Source organism: Rhinatrema bivittatum, chromosome 19 (genome assembly GCF_901001135.1).
Source record: "Rhinatrema bivittatum chromosome 19, aRhiBiv1.1, whole genome shotgun sequence".
NCBI lineage: Eukaryota > Metazoa > Chordata > Amphibia > Gymnophiona > Rhinatrematidae > Rhinatrema > Rhinatrema bivittatum.
Window position 1 is genome coordinate 21,713,854 of NC_042633.1, and position 21,556 is coordinate 21,735,409.

Consider the following 21,556-nt stretch of genomic DNA (forward strand, 5'->3'; position numbering starts at 1 on the left):
GGCTTTTCTCCCATTTTGTGTCTTTGAGAAAAATCCTTAGTGAATCAGGTACTCCATCAGTCAAAGCCTAGATCACTACCTTAGGTTTATATTAAAAAAAAAAAAAAAGAAAAAGACAAATGTAAGATTAGAAAAAGTGTTGAAGTGTAACTATAAGTGCATAAACAGGAGGGCCGTACAGGTTAGTCACTGCTTGAAAGAGGCTGGGTACCCTTCTCAGAAGCACCAGCCTGACCTCATGACCTTGCATGGATAGTGTTCATTTTTTCCCCCCCGATACAGGTCACTTGGCGTGACCATCTGGGAGCTGTTCGAGTTCGGGAGCCAGCCATATAGGCACCTGTCGGACGAAGAGGTCCTCACCTTTGTCATCAAGGAGCAGCAGATGAAACTTGCCAAACCCCGTCTCAAGCTGCCCCACTCCGATTACTGGTGCGTGGCGGGACCGGGGACACAGGGGCAGTGGTAGGGAGCAGATGGGTGGTGCTGAAGAGAAAAGCAATCTCTGTCTGACTGTTAGTCTTATCTAACAACTTATCTGGCCAGTGTCTCTCTCCCCACTCTTTGTGCTGTATGTGTAGCTTAATAGGGGGTTGTTTAGTTTAGTATAGTTTATTAACTTGATTAAGCACTATCTCTTACTATGGTAAAGCACAGTGATTTACAATAAAACGTAAATATATGGAAATGTAAACATGAAGATTAAACAAATTACAGAATAAAATAAGTCCGCTATAAGGCGAAATTGAAGTTAAATATAAACCGGTATGGTTTGTATCTCTACAAGAATATCGGTATAGAAAAAATAAAAAATAATTAAAAAAGTCTAAAACAAACTATAAAAAATAGCAGCATAATTTATCAAAACAACTAAAATTAAAAAAAACAAAACAATAAAAGTCATAGTAAATTATAAAAGAACATCACAGGAGAATAAAATAAAATAAAAGGTTGACCCTTTAGTCATAACCCTATCTCTTCGCTGCTCCCCTTCCATAGGTATGAAGTCATGCAGTCTTGCTGGTTGCCCTTGGAGCAGAGGCCAACATCTGAGGAGCTCCACCTGCAGCTGACCTACCTGCTTAGCGAGACCTCTGACCAGGCGGAGGAGAATTTCGAATGGCACTGGAATACGCTGAAGCCCACACGAGTGCCTGCGGGTTCGCTGCGCCATGCTGACGAGATCTCGGCTTTCCCGCTGCTGGACAGCTTTGCCGGCGGGGATGGCTTCCATGCCGATGTGGATGACATCTTGACTGTGACTGAGAGCAGTCGGGGGCTGAACTTCGAGTACATGTGGGAGAAGGCGCGTCTGGGGCGCTGGAAGGCAACCAGTCGATCCCTGGAGTACCCCACCAGCAATGGTGGACTGACTGTCCCTGCCAACCCTTTCTATGACACTGGTCACCAGCACTGCCACCAGAGCTTAGAGACACCAAGCGTGCTCCCCGTCATCAGTGCCCGAAGCCCCTCCGTGAGCAGCGAATATTACATTCGGTTAGAAGAACACACCGACAGGGGCACAAACATGGAGTGCACCGTATGTGCGCCCAGCCCGACTTTTGAGCATCAGTATGACTTGCAGGAGCCATCACGGGGCTGCCACAGGCGCTTGTCTCTGGGTGGCCCCAACTCGTCCCTAGAGCCGTTGTTCCCTTCAGATTGGGACCCTCTTGAAAGGGACAGGGAGAGCCCCAAGGCCCATCTAATCCTACAGGATGTGCCCTCCCTGAAGACTGGGTGGAATCCAGGTGGCACCAATCCATTTATCACTATTGCCCGGGATCTTCCTCGCTATGTCAATCCCTTCCGAGCACCAGCAGAGCGAGACTTGCCACGGCAGGTTCAGGAGACCTCGCTGATGGGAGATGTATTCTCAGGAGGTTCCCTGTTGAATGTGTATCAAGATATTGAAGACCAGCAGAGGTGCTGGGACGCCGACACCCTGGAAGAGAGAGGTGCTGGGGAGACGCTTGCTGGAGATCCGTCTTCTCTAGTAGAATTTTTGGAGGACCGGGCTTCCCCATGGGACTGTGAGCCTTCGCTGATGGAGGATCGTAGTACTGAAAGCAGCAGCAGCAGTGGTGGCAGCACTGGGACGGACCGCAGTGGCCGCCACAGCCTCCTGTCCTGCTCCTTGTGCAACAGAGGTGGCCTCCAGCGGTGTATGTGCACCATGCTGTGTGGCGATGTGGTGATGGACTGGACACACCATGCTGCCATGCGCCAAGAGAGTTACAGGTTAGATGACAACTCATCACTGAAAGTCGAGCAGGGGTCACTCTCGGAGTGCTCCATTCAAGTCCGGTCATTGGGTGAGGGGGATGCCATCCCAGCAACCTTAGGCACCAGCAAAGGATCCTTGGGGCCCCAGGAGTTCTATGACCCATTAATGGGTGCAGCAGTGAAGAGTTATGACATCCAGCACTATCCAAAGAGGAGCCAACCAACAGCTCTTGAGGTGCTCAAAAAGAGCATGGGACAACACCCATCCTCACCCTTCATCGGCATCTCTAAGGCCATGTCCAATTGCAGTGCCATTATTCCTGTCGAAATTCCACCGCTCTCCACTCTGGCAGAGGCTCTGGAGGAGGAAACCATAGAGATCCTCCCAGGTGCTCTCGAAGGGTCTCCCATGATCCATGGGGCTCTGCGCCCAATGGAAAGCTCACGTCACAGGCAGCGGGGAACCTTGGATTCCGTGGATTCTTTGGATATCCCTTCCAATGCCAGCTCCTCTGACATATGGAGTCCGGCCTCGCACTACTCCTCGCCGGGCCAGAAGTTTGGGGACAGTGGCTATGAAACAGAGAATACCTTCTCCCCAGAATTCATCTTCAAGGATGTTGATGAAGCGGAGACGAGGTTGGCCAAACTGCCATTGACGCCCATCTCAGAGTCAACCAGCGACCTGACGCTGACAGAAGACCTGTCGGAGGCACAGATGACCCCAGGGGATGAGGGATGCCTCCGAGCCCTGGTGCCAGGAACCCCACACAGAGACTCTGCTTACTTCTCCGACTATGACAATGAGACTGAGAAACACTGGTCGGAAGCCAGCCAAGAAGCAAGGGAAGAGAATGGTGACGGTTTGTGCCGAGAGGAGGAGAAAAAACCTGGAAGAAGCCTCTGGGGTGGTGGAGATGGATCAAAGTGAAGCCTGTCATGCGAAGAGCGAGGACACTGCTGAAGAGCACTCCGCAGCTGCTGAGAAAGATGTATCCAGGAATATGGAAGAAAATGGACTGATTACAAGAGTGGAGGTCAAGCAGGAGACCCAAACAGCCAGGGAGAGTGGACAGCCTCCCGAAACAGATGGAGATAGAGCTTGGAGGCCTGAGGGAAGGCTGCTTTGGAGCCAGGCAGATGGAATGCCAGGGGAGGCCAGCATCATCTCGGAGGAGGGCAGTGCAAGAGGGCAAGATAGTGGCAGCAGTGAGTTTCAGGCCAATGCGCTTCCTGCTGCTACCGTCCTGGATCGAAACACCTGCACGGAAAAAGCAGCCTCACAAGAAACCGAAGGGGGCTTCCTGGTGCAAGTTTGCAAAGAGGAACTCGTGGTCTCCCTGACAGAAAACATCACCAGGAACCTCCTTTCCAGCACAGACTCTTTGGGAGCCGATGGGTTCACTGGCTGTGTGAAGGACCAAGCCGTCCTGATGCTGTGGCCCCCAGTGCTGACGGAGACCCCGGCATCCGGGGGGTCCCATCAGGGGGATGCCAGCACCTCGGACGCAGCCGACCCCTTAAATGCGGCAGCCTCGGGAAAGGTTGGCCATTCCGATGACGATTGTGGCGCAGACGCCACACCGCGCCGCGGCTGCGAGGGACCCCAAGAGAACGAAGAGGAGGATGAAGGGGAGAAGCGGCGGCCGGAGGAAGAGGAGGAGGTGCAGGAGAGAGCAAGCGACCAGGCGGCACACGATGGTGACCGCACAAAGGACTGCTCCGAGCAGGTTAGGGGCAACAGCCTTGGGAGGCAGGAGGCCGGCGCGACCCATCCGGTGTCAGAAGGATTGCAGGATCAACCCAAGCTTTTCCTGGATTTTGGCACGTCAGGACACCAAGGGAGCGAGAACATCAAAGGTAAAAAGAAATCAAATCTCCCCTTCTGCCCATTGCACCCGGTCGTGGTAGAGAAATGGTCCCTCCTGCCCCACAGTGTTTCAGAGCTCACGTGCAGTCGAAAATCTGTTTGCTGCCACCCACCCATGCCTGGGGATGCAGGTTTCGACGGCAAGCCTTACTCTTGTTTGTAAATAGGGTCACTTGGTTACTTTGGTTGAACGATGAGTACCTGAGTGAGCCCTGTCTTCTGCCCTACACACCCCACCCCACCCACCCCCGCCTCCCAGTTGCAGTTTCCCCTGTTGATTTCATGCAGGAAATCAGAACTGCACGTCCGTGCATGCAGTAGGGGGGGGGGGTGGTTATCTTCTATTCCCTGAAGATCTAGAATTATTATCTGGTGGCCCTAAACCCAGAGGATGTTGAACTACTTGCCTGGGGCAAATGCCCAGTCCGACCTTACCCCCCCCTACTGGCAGCAACTTGAAGCTTGTCAGGTTCTGGTCGCATTCGATTAGAGGACCGTGGAGAACCTTCCCCCCTCCCTATAGCTTCATTCTGATTGGTGCGCAGTAGGGAACAGTATCGTGCCTTCAAATTAAAAATCCCCCGACGCTCCCCAGGAGAAGTGGCCAGACCTATGTGCTCCGCCCCCCTTCCTCCCCACGCCCCTTGCCATGGCTGGGTCGCGTGACCTTCACTCTTCCTCAGCGCCACCTTTTGAAGGCGCAGTTGGCTCTTGCATGGGGGGGTCGGGCCAGTGGAAATGGTAATGTAGCTGTGTCTTCTTCTTCTTTCTCCCCTTTCCCCTCCCCCACAGCCAAAGCAGCCAGGCTTTCTCTCTCCCTCCCTCCACTGGCCCTGCAGATGTTCCCAAGTCCACCCGGACGCAAGAGCTTCTGGGACAACGGGGACGAGGGAGTTGGCGGTCGGCGGCCGCGGGACTCCCCCTACTACCAGGAGGAGGAAGAGGATGGTCTGGGCTTCAGAGAGCTGGGGGGAGCAGGCGAGGAGGAGACGGGCGGGGTCCCCATCGTGGTGATGACGGAGGCAGATGACGGGCGGCACCTCCGCAGCCTGCTGAAGTCTCCGCGCTCCGCCGACGAGGCGAGCGACGAGCTGGACAGGAAGAGGAAGGTGGTGTCCTTTTTTGATGACGTCACCGTCTACCTGTTCGACCAGGTGAGGCGGCTGGCGCTTTGCTCTTCCTTGCTGGGACGCCCCAGCTTTCCCCCCCCCACCCCCATGCAGGTGCTGTACTAATACGTGGAAGTCAAAATTACAGCACAGGGAGCTGCAAAGCAGGACTCCAGGGAGTGGGGAAAGAAAGATTTTGAATCATGAGGATTGGCTGTCATGAATGGTGCCCACCTTTATTCCAAAATAAGATCTAAAAATGGGTCATTTGTTTTAATTAGGACAGGAAATGACCCCTAAAAATAAGATTATAAAAGAGGACCCATTAGCTGCAGGAAAGGAGCCAGGGCTGTGGCAGGATCTGGTTCTCGGGGTGCAGTGGGAGTCCACAGGAGGAGAGGACGGAGATTCAATTCTGCTTCTCACTCAATGCTTTCTCGTTGAGCAGGAGACCCCGACAAACGAGCTGGGCACCCAGAGTGGCGCGGAGAATGAGCAGACGAGCCCCGGGCCCATGGCGGAAGCAGGCATCCAGGCCTTTCCCTCATCCGACGGCTTCAGTGAGTGGTTTCCCGTTCCCTCCATTCCATGCTGTCAGTAGGGATCAATGCATTGCCCTGTGCGCCAGGGACGATGTTGGCAGTGAATTTCCCATCCAGAAGAGTGAAGCCAGGGTGGGATGAGAAGGGAGGTATTAAAAATAAAAAACATTTCTTTTCAGAGCTGTCCCTTGGGAGTTCATAAAAAGGAAACTTGGTGCTTACCTGCTAATTTTCGTTCCTGTAGTACCACAGATCAGTCCAGACTCCCGGGTTTTGCCTCCCCGCCAGCAGGTGGAGACAGAGAGAAAGTTTCACTGACACTGTAACATAACCCGGTGTGCCACCTGCAGCCCCTCAGTATTGACCTGTACTCAAGCCAAGATGTCCAAATCAACAAACCCCAAAAGCTCTGGGCGAGCAGAGATGCAAAGTTGGAGCCCCCTAAAACTAGGACCCTCCTGCCTCAAACAAGGAATATAGTAACATAACTTATGTACACGCTTAGTAATTCTGCATAAGATTACACACCGTCGCAGCCACATCCAGAAGCGAGGAAGTCTTTCAAAAGAAGAGGGCATGCCTCCGAACTGATCTGTGGTATTACAGGAACGAAAATTAGCAGGGAAGAACCACATTTTCCTTTCCCTATGTACCCAGGTCAGTCCAGACCAGTGGGATATACCCGAGACCCTCTAACGTGAGCGGGAACTCGAAAGACCCGCACTCAACGCACTTTCCCCCCAAAAGCCGCCTCCTCTAGCGCCCGCACATTCAAGCGGTAATGTTTGGTAAAAGTGTGACTCGAAGACCATGTCGCTGCTCGACAAATCTGCGGAGCAATTGGTTGACTCTCCGCCCAGGAGGTTGCCTATGCTCTGGTGGAATGCGCCCGCGACCCCTCCGAAACCAACCGACCCTTACAGATAGAGGCTTAACTTATTGCCTCCTTCAACCATCTCACAATCGTGCTCTTGGAAAATGTAATTTATTTGTTTATTTATTTATTTAAACTCTTTTTCTATACCGTCGTTAAGCTAGAAGCTGTCACAACGGTTCACAATAAGGCACTTAAAATAATGTTGCTTAACTGTGCTATTTTAACATCTAGACAGGTGCCTGTAAGGTACGGTACAGAGTTTCATAATAGCTATATGATGCTAGGTGAGATTGTTATGCTTAGGTTTATCAGATCAGTTCAAAATTATTAATATTCTACATGCTATCTGTTGCTGCTTAAAAGTAAAAAAAATACTCAGTATGAGTAGGGGTGTTGTGTCAAAGCACAAACTCATCGCTTTCTACAATTCTTTGGATTCTATTCTCCATTCTCTTTGTGGTATGCTTGTTTAAATAGCCATGTTTTTAGGCTCTTTTTGAATAGTTGGATGTCTTTTTGCAGTCTGATTTCTGATGGCATGATGTTCCATAATGTAGGCCCTGCTAATGATAGGGCTCTATCCCTTACTTGAGTTAGTCTTGCTGTTTTGACTGAGGGTATAGTTAGTAGTGCTTTGTTTGTAGATCTCAGGTTCCTGTTGGGGATGTGTACGTTCAGTGCAGTGTTTAGCCAATCTGTTTTTTCGACATGGATTCATTTATGTATGGTACATAGTGATTTATATTAGATTCTCTGTTCAATGGGTAGCCAGTGTAGTTCAATTAGGGTGTCAGTAATATGGTCCCTTCTACTTTTTCCAGTCAGAATTCTTGCCGCCGTGTTTTGCAGTATCTGGAGTGGTCTAATTGTTGTGTATGGTAGACCCAGGAGCAGGGCATTACAATAGTCAGTGCTTGCAAAGATTAATGATTGTAGCACCGATCGGAAGTTGTTTGTTGTTAGCATGGGTTTTAGTCTCCTAAGAGTCATAAGTTTGTTGTAACCTTCTCTTATTTTAAAAGATAGATGTTGTTTCATATTCAGTTCAGTGTCAATTATCACTCCTAGGTTGCGTACTTTCTCAGCTAGTTCAATCTTTGCTCCACCAAATAGGACAAAGAGATGATCTGATCTCCGAAAGGCATTCCTCACCTTAAGATATCACAAGAGGATTCACCGCATATCCAATAAGTGAAGCTCCCTCAACAGAAGAGCATCTGGTGACAAATATGGAAAATCCAGAAGATCGACCATCTGGTTAAGATGAAACAAGGAAACGACCTTAGGAAAAAAAGAAGGAACCATATGTAACGATACACCATCCTCTGAAATTCATAAGAAAGGGTCCCTACACGACAATGCTTGCAGCTCTGATATCCTTCTAGCCGAGCAAATGGCCAACATGAAATAGAACTTCAAAGTTAGATCCTTCAAAGAAGCCCTTCTAATCAGCTCAAAGGGAGGACCACATAGAACGCGAAGGACCAGATTAAGGTTCCAGGCTGGGTGTACCTTCCGGACCGGAGGACGCAGATGTTTTGCCCCCTTCAGGAAATGCACAACAGCCAGATGAGCCGTCAGAAGTCTTCCCTGCACATTATCTCAAAGACCCCCCCAAGGCGGCCACCTGAACCTGGAGGGAATTATAGGCCAGTCCCTTAGCCAAGCCACGTGGGAAGAAGGCTAAAACCTGAGGAACATCCACCTTCACTGGTTGCAACTTTTTCTACAAACACCACGACTCGAACACTCTCCAAACCCGGATATAAGCCAAAAACGGGGAGGACTTCCTTGCCTGAAGCAACGTCAAAATCACATGTTCCGAGTATCCCTTCAAGCGGAGATGTTGCCTTTCAAAAGCGATCCACCCGGTCTGAAAAGATGAGTCCCTGCTGTAACAACCCGGGCAGATGGACCAAGCGAACAGGACCATACACCGCGAGATGAACCAGGTCCGCAAACCATGCCCTCGGAGCCGACTTCTCTCCTGCGACTGAAAAATCGAACTGTCTTCGCATTTCCTGGAACCGCCATGAGGTCCAACTCCGGTCTGCCCCATCAGGCCTGTATAAGGGCAAAGGCCTCCGCTGACAACTCCCATTCTCTTGGAGGGGTTGAGGGAACCGAGACCCCTGTCTTTCACCCACCCTGATAGTCAAGGGTCAAGCCAGAACAGGGATCACCAACCCCCTGCTCGCCCTGCTGTACCCGAGGGATGGACAACGAAGGAACCTAACACCTTGAGGAGCCACACTCTTCTTAGAAATTGTCTGCCTTTGAATTTTCATTAACTCTTAGAACTCCAGACTGCAGGTTTGCACCTCTGCCATCTGCTGGAGTCAGTGAAATACTGAGGGACTGCAGGGGGGCGCTCTCGGTTATGCAGCAGTGCCTGAAAAGTTTTGTTCTCTGTCTCCATCTGCTGGTAGGGATGCAAAACCCACTTGTCTGGACTGATCTGGGGTTTGCCCAGGAATAACTTTTGCAGCCCTGTTTAAGCCTCTGTTTTCTGTTCTTTTATCCCTCTCCCTTTGTCACAGGTGGGAGCTTTGAGTGGGAGGACGACTTCCCCCTGATGGCCCAGAACGCTTCCTTCCTCCCAACAGTGACAGAAGCAGCCCTGGGCAAGCCCCGACTCACCTCCCGAGGCCCCCCCGCCACACCGCCTCCGCTGCTCCTGGGGAAAGGGGCAGAACCCGGCTTACTGGACCCGCTGCGGTTCTCCCGGTTTACGGTCTCGCCGGCCACGGACCCCCATCTCCCCAGCTGCGAGGCTGGCATGGTGTCCCCGGCAGGTAGGCCCGGCTCTGTTCCCCCTCTGTCTCTCCTGCCCCTGAAGCTCCCGCCACCCCTACCCTCTCACCACGCCCTCCCCCTCGTCTGTGGTCCTTGGCTTTGATTTACCTTGTCTGGTGGGGGGTGGGGGGGGGGAATGGAAGTCACATCTGGTTCACCTGTGCCCTGCCCGTAGTGTCATGTGACACCTGTGAACAATACGAGCTAAAGTATGTGGCAAGAGGGACTATCCTGGACAAGGGAGCCCAGCCATAATAAATAGGTGTCCTTAATACACAGGGCCTGGAGTGCTCAAGGATCTCTGGGTTCACCATTCCTGCTTACTGTCCCCTTCCTCTGCTGTACTGTATCCACCAAGAGGATTTTTTTGCCCAGAATTTGAGAGGGTAGAGGTATGGAAGCCATGCCTTAGCTCCCCCCCCCACCGAGAAGACAAAACCCCATCCTTGGCTCTCTCAGTAATACACTTTTCTCCTCCCCTCTTTCTCACTTCTGTCTTTCAGGCACCATCGAGAAGTGAAGAGGTTCGGGGTGGCTGGGTGGAGGGGCCCGGGTTCTGGGTCCCACTTCTCTTCTCTCTACCCCACTTCCATTTCCGGGTTGGAGCCTCTCTTCTCTCGCTGCCAGCCCTGACTCAGTACCCGCCACCGGGGCACCCAGCCTGCTAGCGCCGTCCCACAGCGCCCTCCCTCTTCTGACCTTCGCCCCTTCCCTGATCACCATGGCAAGCCAAGAGACTAAGGGGGAGCCCGCAGCCATGCAGGGGGGGGAGGGGAAGAGAGGCGCCCCGTTGGCGGCACTAGGGGCAACCCACAAGCTCTGGTCGATTTGCCCGAGCCCGGGACTGCTCCGGTGTGTATGGTGGAGATCGTTTTGGGCTCTGAGGGCGGCCCTAGGGACCAGCAAGTCTGTCCAAGGCCTGGGAACAAGGGTTTCTCTCCTCCCCTGAAGGCACCAGGTGGGTGGAGGAGAGTTCAGTGGGATTGGTATTGCCCATGCAGAGCCGACTTGTACATAGGTGTATATAGGGTCACAGAAGGACGGGAGGGAGGGGGGAAGTTGGCTGGGCAGAGATGACAAATGCCAAATCTCTGCCACGTGCCACAAAATTAGTCGAACCTGGGACCCCCTCCCGGAAGAGTGACAGCGCGCGCTCCTGGTTTCTGGAGGACGATTTGTGTCCTGGTCTTTGCTTCTTTCCTTCCAGATAGGGGGCGAGGGGGGCCTTCAACCTGCCGCCTTCCGTCTGGCACTGCTTTCGCTCTCAGGGTTCCCGGACGTCCCGAGTTAACGTGGGCCTGCCGGTGAGAGCTTCGGATTTTGCCACTGCCGCCCACAGCGCCTCCCTCGTATTGGGGGGGAGCGCTGGTGAGCATTGGGTGGAGAGAGGTCTCCAGCCAAGGTTAAGGGGGGGTCTTGAGGGGAGGGGAGGGGGGGGGGGGGGCAGAACCAGAGAGGGCGGGGACTGACCGTGGGCGCAGAAACCTCTCCTCGCAAAGCGACGATTAGGGAAAAACATTTCAGAAGACGTCTAGAAATCGTTTGTCTGGGGGGTGGGGAGAGAGCGTGAACATGCATTTACAGCTTGTGTGTACTTTTGGGGACTAATTTTCTCAACTTGTATTTTTAAGGGGTTGGCGTAGGTTTAGGAAGGGGGAATCCAAAGTCAGATCCCCTTTCTCACTGTGCCTGCTCCCCCCCCTCTGCTACCCCCACCCACACACTCCCCTTTTTTTCACCCCTTCCTGCCGGCGAAGGGCATGGATGGCATCCCATAAACCGCCCCTCGCAAAGGCCCGCCGGACAGCCCCGCAGCCCTGACCGGTGCTTGCAGTGGGTCTTACTGGGAGGAGGGCCCTGCCTCGGACCATGATCTATGGGGACTTAGGCTTCTGGTGGACATATTTTGGAGGGGGGGGGGGGGGTGCACGGACCCTGGGATCGTTGGGTTGAGACTTGGTTGAATGTCTGAGGGGGGGGGGGGGAGGATGGAGCTCAGCCAGGCTGGGGCTGAGGGGTAGTGACGGGCTGTTCACGGAGGCGTCTCTTCTCCGCCTTTAACGTGATCTAGGTGGTGAACCAAGGCTTCGCCTCACCGTGGGGATCCCTCCAGTGCTCGAGTGCGGGTGCCGAGTCTGCCGTGGGTACCGCTGAGCTGCCATGGGCCAGAAGAATGGTGCGGGTCTGTAGATGTTTCATGTGCATGAGTTGTGTACTGGTGTGAGTGTATGGACGGTGGGGCATGTGTTGCCCACCTTGGTGTCTTCACGTAGGCCTCTCTCTGATTTGACGTGGGGTACAGTGGGGGGTTCCCCGCGCCGCCCCCTCCCCCCCCCAGCAGTTCTTCCTCTGTCTGCCTCCCCTCCCATCTTGTTGATTGCCAACACCGGGTGACCAAGAGCTGGCGAAGTTGCTCCTTCCTCCCCATGCAACCCAATGCCATCCAGCCCTTGGGCCCATCAGCCCACGGGACGTGGGCGATATGACAACAAGCGACGGGTGAGGGGGGGGGGGGGGGGGCTCCAAGTTTACTTCCTAACAGACATCAGCCTGCTCGGGTGCAGGTCCACGCCAAAGCCAGAAAGCGGCGGGAGGCGGCGTCGCCAGCAGCTCCCGTCACACTCCACGTCCTCATCTCGATGCAACCGGGGGGCGAGAGTCTGGATCCTGCCTTCCCTGCTGTGCTCTCTTTCCGACATGGAGATGCCGTGAGAATCTTTTCTGGGGGGGGATGCAGGAGAGCGAGCCCTTGAGCTGAATTCGAAGCAAAAAAAAAAACCCTAACTCCGCCTTTGGAAGGTGATCTCACTTAGGAGTGCGGGAAGGGAGCCGGGATTTAACTCCAGTGAGAGGCTGGGCCTGGAGATCCTCGTCCGGTCGAGCATAACCTTTTCCCCTGCATCAGCGAAAGGTCGTCTCCTGTTTTCGTTTCCTCCGTGCCACGGATTTGGTTTTCACTTTTTTTTTTTTTTTTTAAAGCTATTGCGCGTGGATTTCGCAAGGACCGTGGGATGTGGCGAGGAGTTTGTACGCTGTTCCCCTGGGGACAGTCTTCGCCATCCTGCCTCCTTTGATCCTATAAGACAGAGTCCATCGTTTTTCTTATGTGCTGGAAAGAGTGAGTGAAGAAATCCCGAACACCAGAATCTTACGTTCCAACGCCCATCTCTCTCCCCTCCACCACCATCACCACATCTAATCCATCTGCCCTCCGAGATGTCCTAGGGAATATCTCCCAGCCATGCTTCCCTCGCCTGCACCCTTTTTCCACCGTGCGAGGTCGAAAAAAGAAGGCAAACTCAAAAGCCAGGCGGGGCCAGGTCCTCCTGCTCCCACCTCCCACATCCCCCTCTTTCCCCAGGGCCCACGCAGGCAAGGCGCGCTGATCTGTCGACTTTAAGGGGTGCCCAGGCTTCGGAGTCACGGTGGGACTTGAGAAGAATCAAGGGCGAGGAGGACTGGGACGCTCCCCCCCCCCGTCGGCGGCGGAGGACGCTGAACGCACTTGGCAGAAGTCTAGAGGACATTTTTTGTTAGGAACAGGACAGAGGGGATGGGTAAAAGGCACGGATGTGGTGGGGAAGTTGCTGTTGGTTTATGTGCTTCTTGCCCCAGAGCGGTGGAGAACCGAAGAACAAGACCAGGGCAGCTAACCTTTGAAAGGCCGAGTCTCTAACCATAAAACAGCAATAAATGTAAACGCTGCATGAGGGGGGGGGGGGGGGGGAGGAAACCTATATCTATACAGACACATATATGTATATGAGAGCCAACGGCCAGCGCAGTGCCAACCACAGGGAAGCGTGCCAAAAAAAAAAAGGGAAGGGGGGGTGATTGCTGTGATTTTTTTAACGCATTTTTGTACAGAAAAAGCCGAAAAGGAAGGGGACCTCGGGATTGTAGGTGAAAGACCAAAAGGTGACGGCCTCTAGGGCCATTTAGTTCCCCCACTCCACGGGCTGCACATCAGTGTATGTCGGGGGGGGGGGTGACGCATCAGGAGGGTGGGGGAGGGGGGCGGGGGATTATGGTCATGATTCTCCACCCGCTCCTGGTTATTTTTTACATGGTCAAAGCTGGATGTATTTTGACAATGTTGCCTGTAAATATGAAAAAAAAAAAAAAAAAAAAATGAAAAATTTACATTTTGCTGTTCCTAAGCGCAGATTAAAGAAAAAAAAATAAACACATACAAAATGCTTTTTTTATTATTATTATTATTATTATTATTATTAAAAACAAAATGGTGTGTACCATAAATCAAATACTTGCAGTACCAAATGCCAAAAGACCTGGCTGCCAAAAAAGGAGATTAAAAAAACCAACCTGAAACCGAATAATTAAATCAAAAGATCTTTTGCAGAATTCTGATGGCTTTCTGAAATCTTCTGCTAAACGTGTAACATTAACAAGGTTTTTAGTGTCCCCTCCCCCCCTTCCAGCCTGGCGAGAGCCCCTCCTGCAGGTACCAGGGAATAAGTTCCATTCCCGACACTCCCAGTCCTCTTCTCCCATCCCCCCCACCCCTTCCAGCCTGGCGAGAGCCCCTCCTGCAGGTACCAGGGAATAAGTTCCATTCCCGACACTCCCGGTCCTCTTCTCCCATCCCCCCCACCCCTTCCAGCCTGGCGCGAGCCCCTCCTGCAGGTACCAGGGAATAAGTTCCATTCCCGACACTCCCGGTCCTCTTCTCCCTTCCCCCTCCCCCCCTTCCAGCCTGGCGAGAGCCCCTCCTGCAGGTACCAGGGAATAAGTTCCATTCCCGACACTCCCAGTCCTCTTCTCCCATCCCCCCCACCCCTTCCAGCCTGGCGAGAGCCCCTCCTGCAGGTACCAGGGAATAAGTTCCATTCCCGACACTCCCAGTCCTCTTCTCCCTTCCCCCCCCCCTTCCAGCCTGGCGAGAGCCCCTCCTGCAGGTACCAGGGAATAAGTTCCATTCCCGACACTCCCAGTCTTCTCCCATCCCCCCCACCCCTTCCAGCCTGGCGAGAGCCCCTCCTGCAGGTACCAGGGAATAAGTTCCATTCCCGACACTCCCAGTCCTCTTCTCCCTTCCCCCCCCCCCCCAACCCCTTCCAGCCTGGCGAGAGCCCCTCCTGCAGGTACCAGGGAATAAGTTCCATTCCCGACACTCCCAGTCCTCTTCTCCCTTCCCCCCCCTCCAACCCCTTGCTGTCAGCGACACCTCCAATCTGGTAAGAGTGCTTTCGACTGGTACCAGAGAGACATCTCCATTCTCCAAGGACGAGTGGGATGGGAGAGTTCCCAAGAGGGGGGGGGGGGGGCAAAGCCATCAGAGAGAGGGCCATTTGAAAGCTTGACGTCTTAGCTTCTAGAGCTTTCAAGAAGCTCTTCAGTGCATATACAGGATTGTTCCCTGTCACAGCCATCATGGAGGAAAACCTTTTTGGTTCCTTTATTGTCCCACGGAGCCAGAGATATTTTGTCCCAGTTCTTGCTAAGTCTTTATCACTAGTTCTATGTGTTCATCCAAGGGGTTTTGTCCCTTTTCCATTGCTGCAGCGAAGCAGCATTGATTGAGCTGTTTTTCAAACTTTGCATTGACTATTTTTCACCAGATGTCCACCGAAGAGAAGAGGACCAGCAGTTTCTCAAAATGCTGTAGGTATAGCCATCTCATGTTAATCATTGACGCCCATTTGTTGCGCATAGGGTACAACCATGACATCTAGGGATTCTCCACCTGTTGGAAGATGACTCATGGAGGCTGTCAAACCTGGGTAGAGCTCAAGAAAAAGCTTTCTGGATTGGTAAATCTGAGCCATGGGGATTGGAGACATCAACATCCAAGGGCTCGGGAGCTGCACTGGACGTTTGTGGTGCATCGACATCAAGAAAGCATTGAGCTACGTCGACACAGAAACATAGAAATGATGGCAGAAGAAGTCAAACGGCCCATCCAGTCTGCCCAACAAGTTTCACACTTTTTTTTTTCTCATACTTATCTGTTTCTCTTGGCTCTTAGTAACCTTTTGGTTCTATTTCCCTTCCACCCCCACCATTAATGTAGAGAGCAGTGTTGGAACTGCATCTAAGTGAAATATCTAGCTTAATTAGTTCGGGGTAGTAACCGCCGCAATAAGCAAGCTACACCCATGCTTATTTGTTACCCAGACTATGTAATTCAGTCCTTGTTGGTTGTTGTCTGTATATAGATCCACTTTTCTTCATTCCCCCTGCCGTTGAAGCAGAGAGCTATGCTGGATATGCATGAAGTATCAGTCTTTCTCCCCTGCCGTTGAAGCAGAGAGCTATGCTGGTTATGTGTGAAGTATCAGTCTTTCTCACCTGCTGTTGAAGCAGAGAGCTATGCTGGATATGCTTTAAGTATCAGTCTTTCTCCCCTGCCATTGAAGCAGAGAGCTATGCTAGATATGCATTGAAAGTGAAGTATCAGGCTTATTTGGTTTGGGGTAGTAGCCGCCATAACAAGCAAGCTACTCCCCGCTTTTTTGTGAATGCAAATCCTTTTTTCCACATTTCCTCTTGCTGATGAAGCTTAGATCAATGTTGGAGTCTTAGAGGAATGTTGGACTCGCATTAACCGTGTGTATGTTTATTGAATAAGGACATTAACTGTGTGTATGTTTATTGAATAAGGGTATTATCTCCAGGTAGTAGCCGTCATTCCCGCGAGCCACCCACTCTTCATTCACATCCTCTAGACTTTATGGATCCACAGTGTTTATCCCACGCCCCTTTGAAATCCTTCACAATTTTGGTCTTCACCACTTCCTCCGGAAGGGCATTCCAGGCATCCACCACCCTCTCCGTGAAGAAATACTTCCTGACATTGGTTCCGAGTCTTCCTCCCTGGAGTTTTAAATCGTGACCCCTGGTTCTGCTGATTTTTTTGCAACGGAAAAGGTTTGTCGTTGTCTTAGGATCATTAAAACCTTTCAAGTATCTGAAAGTCTGTATCATATCACCTCTGCTCCTCCTTTCCTCCAGGGTGTACATATTTAGATTCTTCAATCTCTCATCATAAGTCATGCGATGAAGATCCTCCACCTTCCTGGTCGCCCTTCTCTGGACCGCCTCCATCTTGTCTCTGTCCCTTCGGAGATACGGCCTCCAGAACTGAACACAGTACTCCAGGTGAGGCCTCACCAAGGACCTGTACAAGGGGATAATCACTTCCCTTTTCTTACTCGATATTCCTCTCTCTATGCAGCCCAGCATTCTTCTGGCTTTAGCTATCGCCTTGTCACATTGTTTCGCCGACTTCAGATCATTAGACACTATCACCCCAAGATCTCCCTCCAGCTCCGTGCACATCAGCCCTTCACCCCCCCCATCAAATACTTGGATGGACCATCGGTCCTTTTCTGTCATAATTTCTATGTTTCTAATAAAAGCCCGCATCCCAAATTCTTTCCTGAGCTAGCATTGGACTCTTCCACCTTGACCAGGCAATTGTCCTTCCGGTATTTTTTTTCCCCCCCAAGCCTCAGTGCCACCCGCAGCCTGAGGACAACACTCCCTGCTGGTACCAAAGAGACATTGCCATCCACTGCACTCACAGACTCAAGCCACGTCAAACAATGAGCGTTTGTCCAGGTTCAGGAGTGAAAAAAAAAAAAAAGACAGACAACTCACAAACACCTAGTTGAAATTAGACTTTTATTAAATGCTGGGCTCGGGAGCCATGGGTGTCTTTGGGGGAGGGGCACACAGTTCCTGTAAAGTTCTTTTAGCATCTTCCATAGGATCTGGTCTCTCAAAGGTTTCCACCCCCCCCTCCGCTGGGCGAGCATTCCCTAGGTCTGTACTGGCGTGGCGAGCAGAAGAATTCATCTCTTACTGCCTGCGTGTTCGCCCTACCTGCCGGAGCTGTGTCTGTTTACATGTCTGGAGGTACACAGAGTGAGATACAGACCGGCTCTTTTACGCACGCGGGCAATGACAGATGAGGTCAAAACCTTAAAGCAGCAGGAAGTGAAAGAAGCAAGGAGATCACCTTTCTTCTTTTTGATTTTCTTTATGGAGAAGGATGTAGTGCTGAAAGGTTTTCAAATGTCCTCTCCCTTAGCTGACCACTCCCATTAACTATTTGAGTAAAATGGGGTGGGGGGGGGAGGAGAGGGGAGTGCAACTGACCATCAACACCCCCCCCCCCCCCCCCCCCGCCACATCTCCCCAAGCAGGAGTCACACTGATACATGTAAAGCATGAATACAGCATGGACAGCTGAAGACCAGATCTTCATCAGAGCCCCATGCAGGTGTCACACTGACACATGTAAAGCATGAATACAGCACAGACAGCTGAAGTGCAGATCTTCATCAGAGCCCCAAGCAGGAGTCACACTGATACATGTAAAGCTTGAATACAGCACGGACAGCTGAGGAGCAGATCTTCATCAGAGCCCCGTGCAGGTGTCACACTGATACATGTAAAGCCTGAATACAGCATGGACAGCTGAAGAGCAGATCTTCATCAGAGCCCCATGCAGGCGTCACACTGATACATGTAAAGCCTGAATACAGCATGGACAGCTGAAGACCAGATCTTCATCAGAGCTCCGTGCAGGTGTCACACTGATACACGTAAAGCATGAATACAGCACAGACAGCTGAAGAGCAGATCTTCATCAGAGCTCCGTGCAGGTGTCACACTAATACATGTAAAGCCTGAATACAGCACAGACAGCTGAAGAGCAGATCTTCATCAGAGCCCCATGCAGGAGTCACACTGATACACGTAAAGCGTGAATACAGCACAGACAGCAGAAGAGCAGATCTTCATCAGAGCTCCATGCAGGTGTCACACCAATACACGTAAAGCATGAATACAGCACAGACAGATGAAGAGCAGATCTTCATCAGAGCTCCATGCAGGTGTCACACTGATACACGTAAAGCATGAATACAGCACAGACAGCTGAAGAGCAGATCTTCATCAGAGCTCCATGCAGGTGTCACACTGATACACGTAAAGCATGAATACAGCACAGACAGCTGAAGAGCAGATCTTCATCAGAGCCCCATGCAGGCGTCACACTGATACACGTAAAGCGTGAATACAACTGGAGTTTTACTAAAAGTTTAAAAAGAGCATGCCTTTAATTTTTTTAAATTTAAAAATATAAAAAATAAACAAGAACTGGGACAAAAACTTTTGAGAGTTGAAAAGAAAGAGCAGGAGCGGTGAGCTGATACTCTGGAGTGCTGAAGGTGGTCCTGCTACTTTAAGGTCCGCTCCCAGGCAGCGAGCGAGCCCACAAGCTGGGGGTGATGCTTCCCCAGCACGCCCGTCCCTAGGGTGGGTAATTGGCATTTCAAGACCTCCAGACCTGTTACTCGAGGGAGCTCCTGCTCAGGTCTGCTGTCATTGGGCCCTGGGGATCTCCTGCTACCCCCTCCCTTACCAGTCCTGCGCCATGACCCAGTCATTGGGCCCTGGCAGCCTCCTGCTGCCCCATCCTGGGTGCTAATTGGATCCTGGGGCCCTCCTGGTAATACCGGGACCGGGCCCAGAGGCCCTCCTGCTACCCCACCCCCACTCCTGCCTGCTACTCTGCCTGCCGCTTCCCTGGTATTTCCAATATCATTCTCCTCTCTATTTCTTGTCCCTCACCTCTCCTCCACTTCTTCCCTCCCTGCTGCTCTTCTTCTCTCTCCTCCCTTCCCTCTCCTCCAGAAGTTGCAGTGGAGAAACAACCACCACTCTTAGCTTCTGGAGGGTTTCTCCCGGAGCCACCCGACTCTCCTCCTCCCAAGTCCGTCTGTCCCAGCTGGCACCTCTTCTTCCAGCTGCCTGTGGCTTCCAAGCCTTCTCTCCTCCATCTTGTCACTTTCCATTACCATTTCAACATGTCCTTGCCTACTTCCCCTCCACCCTCCCTCTTTCACTCCCTCCCTTGCCTTTTCCTCTCCCCCTCCTCATCCCCCTCTATTTTTGTTGGCTGCAGCCCCCCCCCCCCCCCCAGCCCAGGTTTAGTATCTGTGTCCCTCTGTCTCACGGCTTTGGGAGGCAGTTGGGGGGGGAAAGGCGCGGTTAGGAAAACATTGGCTTTCCTGAAGTCTAATAACGGAGGGGGGAAGCACGTGCCAGGCCGCGTGGCACGGAGGTGAGTGCCAAAGGGGTTTTCCAGATGCCGGAAACAGGCAACCTGCCAGCCCCAGACTGATGTGCCGAAGACGGAGGCTCATTAATGTACGGAGAAAGGCTGCTGGTCTCCCCCCCCCCCCACCACCACCACTTCCTTGACCTCTCCCCCTGTGCATGGCATCCTCTGGAAAGGGGGGGGGAGGGGAGAGTTCCACAGGGGGCGGGCGGCGGTCACTGGATCACGGGAGCAGAGCGATCGTTGGTGACGGTCCGTTTCAGCCTGACGTGAGCAAAAGGGTTGCTGGTTCTGGGGAAAGAGCACGAAAGAGACAAACGGTTAAAGGGGACCCAGCCTGAGCCCAGGAGCACGACACCCGAGCCCTAGCCCCGCTAAGGTGCCCCAATCCTGCTTCAGGCCTTTCACTTGCCCCAGCTGGGATTGGAACCCCTTTCCTGCTGTTCCCCCCCCTATGCTCAGGTTGGGCATGCGAGGCCGGGCGTTGGGGCACTGGCTCCTTCGCACTCCTTTGCCTGCTGCATCCAGCTCACCCCCCCTCCCCAGAGCCCTCCCCGCCTCCCAATGAATTTAGTCACTGGAGTCAAATCTGAGAGGCTGCGGAGGTCTCTCTCACCTGGAAGGGGAGGACGCTGGGCTCCCAAATTCATTCACTAACTGGAGAAAAGACAAGGAGTAAATAGCATGCAAGGCCTGGCAAACTGTGCTTTACAATGATAGATTGCACGTCACCCACCCCACCCCCACCCCCACATGCTGTCTTTGGAATCCCAGTTTCCTAAACGTTCTCCCCAACATGCAGCGTCAACCTCCCAGCATACCCCCAACCAATCTCCAACATATCCCCCCCACATTCCCAGCACGCCCCCACAACCAACCCCCAACACGTCCTCCAAACTCCCAGCACACCCCCCACAACCAACCCCAACACACCCTCCAACTCCCAGCATGCCCCACAACCAACCCCCAACACGTCCTCCAAACTCCCAGCACATCCCCCACAACCAACCCCAACACACCCTCCAACTCCCAGCATGCCCCACAACCAACCCCCAACACGTTCTCCAAACTCCCAGCACATCCCCCACAACCAACCCCAACACACCCTCCAACTCCCAGCATGCCCCACAACCAACCCCCAACACGTTCTCCAAACTCCCAGCACACCCCCCACAACCAACCCCAACACACCCTCCAACTCCCAGCATGCCCCACAACCAACCCCCAACACGTTCTCCAATAACTTCCAGCACACCCCCCACAACCAACCCCAACACACCCTCCAACTCCCAGCATGCCCCACAACCAACCCCCAACACGTTCTCCAAACTCCCAGCACATCCCCCACAACCAACCCCCACCCACACCCTCCAACTCCCAGCATGCCCCACAACCAACCCCCAAACACGTTCTCCAAACTCCCAGCACATCCCCCCACAACCAACCCCAACACACCCTCCAACTCCCAGCATGCCCACAACCAACCCCCAACACGTTCTCCAAACTCCCAGCACACCCCCCACAACCAACCCCAACACCCCCTCCCAACTCCCAGCACACCCCCCACAACCAACCCCCAACACGTCCTCCAACTCCCAGCACACCCCCCACAACCAACCCCAACACACCCTCCAACTCCCAGCATGCCCCACAACCAACCCCCAACACGTTCTCCAAACTCCCAGCATGCCCCACAACCAACCCCCAACACGTTCTCCAAACTCCCAGCACACCCCCCACAACCAACCCCCAACACGTCCTCCAAACTCCCAGCACACCCCCCACAACCAACCCCAACACACCCTCCAACTCCCAGCATGCCCCACAACCAACCCCCAACACGTCCTCCAAACTCCCAGCACACCCCCCCACAACCAACCCCCAACACCCCCTCCAACTCCAGCATGCCCCCAACTCCCAACACCCCCCAACCTCCCCCTTGAACATCCCAAATCTTCCCCCCACACCCTAACACCCACACCCCACCTCCTGCCAACGCACACTCCCATCACCGTCCAATAACTCCCTCCTCGATACACCCCC

The 21,556-nt window shown here is 52.9% G+C and overlaps 1 protein-coding gene and 1 long non-coding RNA gene across 2 annotated transcripts in view; one reads left to right on the forward strand and one right to left on the reverse strand.

The window, feature by feature from the left end:
• Positions 1-10,744, forward strand: part of LMTK3 (lemur tyrosine kinase 3) — a 34,262-nt gene extending 23,518 nt beyond the window's left edge. Inside the window, exons 10-16 of the mRNA XM_029584444.1 lie at positions 283-432; positions 1,000-3,153; positions 3,200-4,086; positions 4,889-5,250; positions 5,654-5,765; positions 9,165-9,419; positions 9,924-10,744. Of these exons, the coding sequence (XP_029440304.1) occupies positions 283-432; positions 1,000-3,153; positions 3,200-4,086; positions 4,889-5,250; positions 5,654-5,765; positions 9,165-9,419; positions 9,924-9,940 (3,937 nt within the window). The 3' untranslated portion in view covers positions 9,941-10,744. The remainder of the gene's footprint in view (positions 1-282; positions 433-999; positions 3,154-3,199; positions 4,087-4,888; positions 5,251-5,653; positions 5,766-9,164; positions 9,420-9,923) is intronic.
• An 8,601-nt stretch (positions 10,745-19,345) lies between these two features.
• LOC115081129 lies at positions 19,346-20,220 on the reverse strand. The gene is made up of 2 exons (XR_003853735.1): positions 20,130-20,220; positions 19,346-19,804 (listed from the first exon to the last, which is right to left on the reverse strand). It is a non-coding gene; the product is annotated as an uncharacterized LOC115081129 (long non-coding RNA).
• Between the last annotated feature and the right edge of the window lie 1,336 nt (positions 20,221-21,556).